At 36.6% G+C, this 10,335-nt stretch overlaps 1 protein-coding gene across 8 annotated transcripts in view; it reads left to right on the top strand.

Moving 5' to 3' along the window:
• UBE2U (ubiquitin conjugating enzyme E2 U) overlaps nucleotides 1-10,335 on the top strand; it is a 50,175-nt gene that overhangs the window by 35,126 nt on the left and 4,714 nt on the right. For 5 of the 8 annotated variants that reach the window (XR_013763712.1, XM_079139046.1, XM_079139047.1 and 2 more), the window contains 2 exons: nucleotides 19-100; nucleotides 9,196-9,290. Coding sequence is in view for 7 of the 8 variants with exons in the window: in XM_079139046.1 (XP_078995172.1) it covers nucleotides 19-100; nucleotides 9,196-9,290 (177 nt within the window). In the remaining variant the exon portion in view is untranslated. Of the gene's footprint in view, nucleotides 1-18; nucleotides 101-9,195; nucleotides 9,291-9,368; nucleotides 9,924-10,335 lie in introns of those variants that run through there. The other 3 variants (XM_079139048.1, XM_079139052.1, XM_079139051.1) reach the window with 3 other exon arrangements.

Here is a 10,335-nt window from a genome sequence, read left to right on the forward strand (position 1 = left end):
TTAATACTCTAATTTCAGTGCTTCAAGATCCACATTTCATTGGACAGTATTATAAATGGAAGAAAACTGATCTACAACATCCTAAAGAATGGAAGTTAAAGTAAGAAATTTCTCAAATGCCTTGAACGGCATTATTCTATGAACTTGAAATTTGCATGATTCCACTTTCTATTATCTAACTGAACCATCAGAAGAAACTCTTGGAAATAACAACTTAGATCTTAATGCCTAAAAGCAATAATAAAGTAGCATTTCTTCCTTTCATATGAACCCAGGTAGGGAACATCTTTTCTCCCTATTGGCTGCTGAAGATGGAGAAAGGATTTCAGCCACAGTGAAGAAATCTCACAATACCCTCCCATCATTTCTCTTATTTCCACCCCTCATATTCACATCCTTATCAACATACGACTTTATAACTTAGAATAGTAAAAGAAAAAAACTATTTATCATTAATTAGCCTTTCTCCCTTCTCCTATCTCCAAGCATCTTTTCTTCTTCCACAGATTTCTCACTTAGGAACCACATTTATTAAATCTAATGAGGAAGTATGTAGTAAAATGCAAAAATAAATTCATATGATATCTTTGGAATCATTGATCTTAGACCACACTAAGGAAGGGAATTTAATCTCATCTTTGGTCTTCGGCTCCTGAAGGTAGCCAATCTGCCTCATCATGCCCCGGAGCACAGATCCCCCTCCATGCGCTGAGTGAGTTGTAGTCATTACTTACTCTGGTGTGTCTTTTTTCAAGGTATTCAACGAACATGCTACATAAAACCAGGTGAAAGATCTGATTTTTTAAAAAAATTACTTCATTTATCTTTTTATTTCATTTATCATTTTATCATTTAACTCTTCAACTTAGTGTTAGCAAAGTGCTTTCTTTTCCAGATGGACATACAGGAACCATAGATGTAATGGACTATATTTTGAATTTGTGTCAAAGTTGCAATTCTTTTTTAAAAATATATTTTTTAAAATTGTAGATGGACACAATACACTCATTTAATTTCTTTATCTTTTTATGTCATGCTGAGGATGGAACCCACGGCCTCACACGTGCTGGGCAAGTGCTTTACCACTGATCCACAACCCCAGCCCAAAGTTGCAGTTCTTACACTTTCCAACCATTTAACATCCTCGTTCAGATTGGGTGTTTTAGTTGGAGTTTTTCTTTTTAGGTGACCTCTGCAACAACTTATTTTCAAGCCAAAGCAGGCAAAGCAGGGGAAAACTTTTGCATTAGATACTTTTCTGCTTTCAGATAAATTATAGGCAGAAGAAAAGCTCTTATTAGGCACAATTTGAATGAGTACAAGTGTTGTTTTTTTTCCCCTTGAAGACAAGTTTCAAATTTCTTTTAGCGTTGACGAAACGTACTTAGAATATGAGGTTAATTTTGCCTTGACATGACTTCCTTTTTTATTTCCTTTAACAGAACTGCTCTGTTTTATTTGTTTGATCACTGATTCATTATGTAATGCCAGCATCCCACAGAACCCAAAGATTTAGAAAAAGCAGGACCATGTCATTTTCAACTTACTCACCCACTTCTACATATGGCAAAAATAATTGTGAGCTGTTTGAGTACTAGAACATTCTTCCAAGTACATTATTTTGAAGTTATAGGTCAAGTTATCATGTGCACAGTGACCCTGTCAGAATAAAACTCTCACACCTTATGCCATCTGGTGGTTGATAAGAATATATTTAGATCAAGTGATGCTTCTTATGAATTTTTTTCTTTTTTTAATTATGTTTTTATTTTTACAAACTGCATTTTGATTTGTTGTACACAAATGGGTACATCTTTTCATTTCTATGGTTGTGCACCATGTAGATTCATACCATTTGTGTAATCATACATGTACATAGGGTAATGTTTTTTGGAGTTGATTAGTCAAAAAAAAAAAAAAAAAACTTCCAATAAAATTTTTAGAAGATACTTACATTTCAGCTTGTCAATGTGTAGAAGTCAGTAAAAATCTAAAGGATGATAAAGTTAGATTTCAGATAACAAGTCTTGTGTTTATCGAAATACACAAGGTATGACAAAGTAGTCAATTTATAGAGACTTAAATAACAAATATGTGGGGAATCTATGCAAGTGAGTTGTTGGTCTGTTTGTACTCGCCATTGTGCATCTCTGCTTTAATATGTATTTGAAAATGCTTTCCTTGCACTGACATTTCCTGCTTAAGAAAAACATTAAAATGCAAATTGGGAATATTTTATTTGCATAGTGTAAAGAAAAAAGACTTTTTCTCTCTCCTGCCACTGTCCTGTCCTCCCGCTATTATCCTACCCTACCCTCATCAATCATTTCATGATTCCTAAGCAACAGGAAATTTTTCTTACTTTTATTTAGGGACGTAAGATCTCTTCCCCATTTATGCCTTCTACCTGAGATAAGTTTCTCAGCAGGGTCTTTACTGGTGACCTAGAATTAGGATTTGGCCTGAATTAAAAAATAGGGCGTAGAGTGCATTAAGTTCAGGGCACTGGAGTCAACTGCCTGGATCTGAGTCCTGGTCCTGCCAATTACCAGCTCTGGGACCTTGAGAGAGTTATCTGACTTCTTTGGCCCTCAGCTGATTCTGTTAGACAGTAGTTAATAAGTGTACCTCTCCTACAAAGAGACTGTGAGGAATATATAAATTAATACATGTAAATGCTTCAAACGGTGTCTGACACATGGTAGGTATTCATAAGATGTGCCTTTTCTGATGTGGCCCTAGTTCAATTCACAGATGGAAAAATCTTTCTTTGGAAGTAGCGTGGGGAAGACCAGGGGCTTTGGAGTCAGACAGATCTGGAAGGAATTCCTACCCTCTCTGAACTTGTTTCCTCATCTGTTACATGGAGATAACATGACCCACCTGGTCAAGTGGTTTTGCACTGAATCTCTCGAATGAGTACATTTAAAACCATACAGTATTGGTATAGGAACATTAGCTCTTGAGGACAAAGGAAGATGAAAGCTCATGCTTCCAACATTTTAGAGAACAAAAATAATCTGTCAGAAATAAATAAAGATTGTAAAATTTTCTCAGATTAGACAGCAATCCCTACCATGATTGCATATATGGTAGGACCCATGATGCCTGTGGCTCCTTTTCCTTCTCTCTGCCTCCACTCTTCCTGCTCCTGACAAAGTGTTTCACAAACATGGCATGAAGATCCACTCAGACATCTCTTTGTGAAACCATACCTCACATGCTGAGGCGTCTCCAGTTCCCCATCCTCTTTCCTGAAGGGCTCTTTCCTTGTCTCTTTCAGCACCTGTGGTGTGGAAATTCTTCTGTTCATAGTGAGTGACCAGGACAGGGCCATCGGTATAGCTTTGCATTCTCCATTCTTAGCATGGTGCCTGGCAAATAGTAGGCACTCAACTAATGTTTGTTGAAAGCTGCGTACTGTTATGGTTTAGATGTGAGGTGTCCCAAAAAGTTCACATGTGAGACAATGCAGGAAGGTTCAGAGGAGAAATTGTTGGGTTGTAAAAGTCTTAACCCAATCGGTGAATTAATCCCTGATGGGATTAATTGAAGTGGTGGGGTGTGGCTGGAGGAGGTGGGAATTGGGGCGTGGCTATGGGGTATATGTTTTGTACCTACTTCCTGATGGCAATGTGAGCTGTTTCCCTCTGCCACACTCTTCCACCGTGGTGTTCAGCCTCACCTTAAACCCTGAGGAATGGAGCCAGCCTTCTATGGACTAAGACCTCTGAAACTTTGAGCCTTCAAATAAACTTTTTCTCCTCTCTAATTGTGCTGGTCAGATCATTTAGTCATAGCAGAGAAAAAGCTGACCAAAACACACACTTATTCTGTTTCTCCTTAGGACTAAATGTGAAAGCAGATAATTTTAAGAAAAATAAAATGTAGCTGTAGACTTCTATTAAAGTCCTTTCTAATGTAGAGATTATGGTTCTATTTTAGGAGTGCTAGGGTGTAGTCATAAACGGAACGAAAACTAAAAATATAAATGACTATCATGAATATTTTAGGCAGTTATTGAACTTTACACATGTTTTAGTTACTATTAACAGACACTGATCGTCATAATAATCAGCTCATAAACTTTCATTAACCAGTCATCTGATTTGGTGTTCATTTATACAGCTTTTTTCTTTTCTGGTGCCTTGACTGTCTCTTAGATCTTCATGCAAATGCTTTTTTCCTGTCAAGACGTAGGAAAGAATGTAATCCAGAATCTAATCCACAGATTGTATTTTTTTCTAGAAAAATTGTGAAAGATATAAAATCACAAAGTAATGAAAGCTGTTCTTTAGTGTTTTCTTGCTTCAGCACACATAAAACTGTGTATTGTACTTGATAGCTAATGATTGCTTACGTAAAAAACAGAAAAATCTATAACAGTTGTCTAAGCTTTGGCCGCAATCAAGTTTTCTAAAGAAAAGTGACTCATTCTGACGGGGTTTTACATTCAGTGTAGTTTTAGAAAAAGACATTGCTCTTGCCCATTCCAGGAAGTAGCAGTGTGGGAAAGTATCATCCATGTGCCAGGCACTCTTAATTCCTGAGGTGCTGTGGCCACCCCATGGAGCTGAGAGTCAAGCCTCTCTCTGAATATAGCCCACAGCGAGAGCCTCAGCTTCTTCCTTCAGAGCCACAACTAATCAACCTCTACTCCAAGTCACACCGCTTGGCTTGCCCTGGTGACAGCTTCAAGCAAGGCTCCTTCAAGCAACTCCTTTTCAACTGAGTTGCCATTCCTGGGACTTCCCTCTCAGAAATTCTGTGAAGGTGAAAATACGTGTTATCTAGGAAGTAAATGTTACCAGGGAAGGAACCGAGGCACAAAGAGATGATCAAACTTTCCTGAGATTATTGATAAATGCAAAATGTGTTTAAAACTTAGAACAAGTACTTCCTACTTGTCTACTAATATGTACTTAAACGCTTAAAATTTTCAGATAAGTGTAACATCATTGCCCACTCAACTTGTATGCATGCACAAATAGAAGTCTGCCTTTTGTAGAATTTTTTTTTTTTACTTTTGTCAACATCGCAGTCTATTATCTGACTTTCCTTTTCATTCATATAAAAATTTTAACATCTGCTATATGAAATAGTAATATAAAGCTTTCTTATGTTTATGAAATATACTCTGGTTGTACTTGTCTTGTCTTTACAAATTAAGGAGCTAATACATATTATTTCTAAGTTGTTTTAGTGTCTGATTTTGTATGTGTTTTACTTCTAAAAACCTGTCATCTTTTAGTATACTTTGTTTGATTTCCTTTTCTTCAGTTGCATGGAAAACATTCATGCTGAGTACTTTCATTTAATGTATGTTTGTGTTATCCTTTTAGGGGTATTGAATTTAAACATTGTTTTTATAGGTTTACATAATTATATTTAATGCATTTTTTAGGAATTTTTTTATTCCCCAAAGACTAAACCTTGAGTGCCATCTTGTGGCTAAAACAGGAATTAGCATTGTTTTAAAATACAGGTATTGGGGGGAATGTAGACATAAAGACAAAGGGGGAAAATCCCTTTAAAAAATAATTTCTTCAGTCAATTACTTTGACTCTGCTTGGGTGTTTTTAGATACAAAGAGCTCAGTAACAAGCTCAAACAGCTCTACTGTTTCTTCTAGCTTACATCTGACACCTTATGGTATCAACCATTCCAAAATCTCATTTATCTGCAAAACTGTCCAGAAAATGAGAAAATATGTCCATTTTATAAAGAAGATATCATAAAAAGTTAAAAAATAAAATTCCATCCCCCGCACCTCAGGGGGAAAAATAAAATAAAATAAAATAAAATTTCATTAAGTTACACACTTACTAACAGACCTGAAATTTAACCCTGCCGGCCCAGGGCCACACTCCTTGCTTTTTCCATTAGATGGAGATGCCCCAAGTGTGCCAGGCACCATGTCAGATGCTGAGGACCTGGGATGGCTTTGGGGATGGACAGAAGACATGATTGAAAGGATGTTCTTGTGCAAAAAATGAAAGTATGCCACTTATTCTTCGAAACAACATGAATAAGGTTATTTCTGGTTTGTGTAAGTGCCCTTAGAAAATAGCTTAGAAAATAGCTATCATATTTTTTCTTAGAAAGTAGCTATCATATTTTTCTCCCATTAAATTTTCTCTTTTTCAGAATAAACAAATCCAATTATTTCAACTTTTTAATTTATTTTTTATTTATTTTATTTTATTTTTCATTTTTACAGACTGCATTTTGATTCATTGTACACAAATGGGGTACAGTTTTTCATTTCCATGGCTGTACACAATGTAGATTCACACCATTCATGTAATCATACATACATGTAGGGTAATAATGTCTGTCTCGGTCCGCTATTTTTCTGTTTATAGCACAGAACTTGTTGGACCTCTTGTATTATAAATACCATAGATTAACTTTGCTTCTTCCCTTCTCTGCTCCTGAAAGAGAGTTTTGATATAAGTTAAAAATGCATATAAAACTTTTCTCCCTAAGAAATTGCTTCTTTGTTTCTCTCTCACATTCTGAGGGGACTCCCCCTTTCTTTTTTTCCCTTCTTCCTTTCTTCCCTCCATTTCTCCTTCCCTCTTTTCTTTCTTTCCTCCTTGCCTCTCTCCCTCTTCTTCCTCCTTCTCCCTAACCTTTCTTCTGCTCTCTCAGCCCCACTTTCCTGTGGCCAGAGAAACTTGATACCTGCACTGGCTTCTCTTACTGACATCTCTCCTTGAGGTGAGAGGAAGGAGGGACCTACTCCCCAGAGACTTATTGTATTGTGTTTTACCAGAAGGGTGGAATGAGGATGTCGAGAAGTTTCCTTAGAACATGTTAACAAAAGTTGGGTTATTAACGGAAGAATACAATTCATTTTAGGACTCTTGCTTTTCAAGAACATGTTGCAATTTACAGTGCTGCCAAAGTTAGGGAAGAACTTAAAAATGAACCAGCATTAGTATTTTCATTTTACTTCACAAGCATTAATTTGCTTTTCTTTAGTGACACTAAGTATTTTTGCATATAAAATTTGTACTTCCAGCTATATAAAGGCAAATGAGTGAAAAAAGGAGATATATTTATATCATTCTGAAGACGAAGGTTTATTGGTATAGGAGAAAAGATACAAATCATGATATGCTGTTTCCTAAAGTATTTGCCCTGAGGAAAACAAAACAAAACAAAATCCTAATGATTTTTTTTTAAAAAAAGCTAAAGGCTCACAAAATCTGGGAATTATTTGTGTTCCTGCTAGCTAGAGACCTCATAATTTAAGGGACATGGGATAGATTTCAGAAGGGTCATGATATAAGTCAAAGATGGTCATGGGGCCAACCAAATTAGCCCTCTGATAAAGCCTTTCCTTGGACCACGAAAAGTTTAAAAGTAAACTGTGAAGATTTTAAACTGATTCAGACCCTGGGGGCCTAAGGCAGGAGGAAAGTTCAAAGCCAGCCTCAGCAATTTAGCAAGGCCCTGAGCAACTTAAGGAGACACTGTCTCAAAAAATAAAAAGGGCTGGGGATATTGCTGAGTGGTTAGGTACCCCTGGGTTTAATCCCGGGTACCAAAAACAAACAAACAAAACCACAACGGATTCATAAGCTATGAATTGCATTCTCGAACAGAGCACAAACATATTTAAAGAAGTCTAACAGATTCAGCACTGAACAACATAAAATTTGTAGTTTCCAGTCCTGCATAAAAAATCATGTCATGCAAGTAAGCAGGAAAATGTGACTCATGACCAGAAAGAAAGACTCAATCGACATAGATTCATAAATTATAAAGATGATGGAATTAGTCGATATGGGCCCTAAGGCAGCTATTATGCATCTTACAAAATATACTCGAGTAGCTAAAAAAAAAAAAAATCACGAAGATGACAAAAAGAAAAAATGGAAGGTATGTGAAAAACCAGGGAACATCTACAAGTAAATTTTAAAATGTCTAAATGCTTCCTTTAAGTGAAAGCTGAAAGTTCTTTTTAATTCTTTTCCTTGCTCTGTGTATGTGCATGCGCACTTTATTGGGTATAGGGATTGAACCCAAGAGCACTCTACCATTGAACTACGTCCCCAGCCCCCACCCTCAATTTTAATTTTTTTTTAAATTTTAAGGCAAAGTCTCATTGAGTTTCCCAGGCTGGCCCTTGAGGTGAGAGGAAGGAGGGACCTACTCCCCAGAGATTTATTGTATTGTGTTTTACCAGAAGGGTAGAATGAGGATGTCGAGAAGTTTCCTTAGAACATGTTAACAAAAGTTGGGTTATTAATGGAAGAATACAATTCATTTTATGGCTCTTGCTTTTCAAGAACATGTTGCAACATGTTGTGATCCTTCTATCTTACCCTTCCCATGAAATTATAGGCATGGACCATTGTGTCCAGCTGATGTTCTTGACTTAATAAGGAAGACAAAAAAATCAATTGTTGAGGTTAAGATCCATAGTAAAACCAAATCTTCTATTTGTGAAATTGTGAAGAAGGAAAAAGAAATCTGTCCCAGGTTTGCTTTTGTACCTCAAACTGCAGATGTTATAACCCAAAGTAGGTGATAACTAGTTAAGATAGAAAAAATGGAGGAATGAGACACACATCATTACCCTATGTACATGTATGATTACATGAGTGGTGTGAATTTACATCCTGTACAACCAGAGAAATGAAAAGTTGTACTCCCTTTGTGTACAATGAATCAAAATGCATTCTGCTATCATGTATAACTAAATAGAACACACTAAAAAAAAAGATAGAAAAGACATAAAATTTAAACATGTATGTATAGGAAAAACATAGTATCTATAGGGTTTGGTACTACCTGTGGTTTCAGGCACCCACTGACCCACTGAGGGTCTTAGAATATCTCCACATATATAAAAGGGGATAATGATATTTTGAGTCACCAAGTTTGTGTTAGTTTATTGTGATGGACCTAGGAAACTAATATTCTTTGCTGTACCACATGATGTTTTCATTATTTTTATGATATTAATTTTATATCATGTTTGTTTATTTTCCTAACTACTGTGCTTTTGGAAACCATATATTGAAATAATTTCACTTTATTATTTGTGAGCACTCAGAATGGTTCCATGTTTGAAGTCTGTTGTTCTGCTCTCTTATTTGTTAGGTTTGTTTTCCTTGGATGTTATGTACACTTCCCAAAATTCATTTGCTGAATTCAGATTCTTTCTTTTTCTCTTTGTAGGTATGCTGCTACCAAGTCTCAGCTTGCTAGAGAAAATAGAATGCTTCATCAAGTCAGTGATCCAATTGAAAAGAAGCGCCTCTGGCCAACTCCAGGTAAATTGGATTCAGTCTATTTGGTTTTTGTTCTTACAATTACAATATTATAATAATAAATTTTAAATTTTTTTTCAGCTCAAATACGTTTGAATATACAAGGTCCAATTCTTGTGTTCTCCTTTAAGGTTGCTTTAACTCTTTCTAACAAAATAAATTCAGCAAAGCAATTACATAAGAATTGAAGCTTTTAGAAATTGAATTGCATATGTGTTCAAGCTTATTACCCTTTATACTAGGCTACTACACAGTTTGAAACTATAAGGCAAGTTTCAAATTGTGAAAAAACAGCCAGAACAAAGCAGTCACAAACTGACCCCTAAAACTCCTTGTAGATTCAGACCCACAGGCAATATGGCTGAAAAGAAAGGAACCTCGTGAGTTGAGTTGCCCGACTTGTAGGGATGGGTTGAGGGCAAGTCCTGCACAGGAAGAGAGCTGGTGGCCTAGAGTGGAAGTCAGCTGGTATGGAGGGGAAGCCCTGATGCTTGGGATCAGAGAACTTGGGTTCAGACCCCAGCTCTGTGTAATTATATTAGGGTCACCTGACTCCTGAGTCACATCCCCAAGAGTTCTCGTTATGTATATACAACTGTTAAAAAAAAATCTGAAATGTGAAAACCTTTTGGTCAGATAAGGCATATCCAACCTGTATTACCATCTCTATGAAATCTTCCCTGTAGGTTATCACAGCATTTCTATCAAGTACACATCACACTGGATTAACTTCCAGTTGATGTGTAAATTAACACGCACCTAACTGCTTAAAACAAAATACACTATTTCATAGTTTCTGTGTGCCTGGAATTCTGTGTGCCTGATTCTCAGCTTAGGATCTCATAAGGTGGCAAAGTGTCACCAGGGCCACATTCTCTTCTGGTGGCTCAAAAGGGGAAGAATCTGCCTTCAACTCCTGTACAGTTCTTTGCCATGTGGACTTTCCCAACGTGGCCTGCTACTTTGTCATGTCAGGAAGGAGATCTTTAAGGCAAGTCAGATAGTGAGACAGCATCTTATGAAAGGCAACCCAATCATGAGAATGAGA

The sequence above is a fragment of the Sciurus vulgaris genome (assembly GCF_902686455.1).
Source record: "Sciurus vulgaris genome assembly, chromosome: 1".
NCBI classification, from domain to species: domain Eukaryota; kingdom Metazoa; phylum Chordata; class Mammalia; order Rodentia; family Sciuridae; genus Sciurus; species Sciurus vulgaris.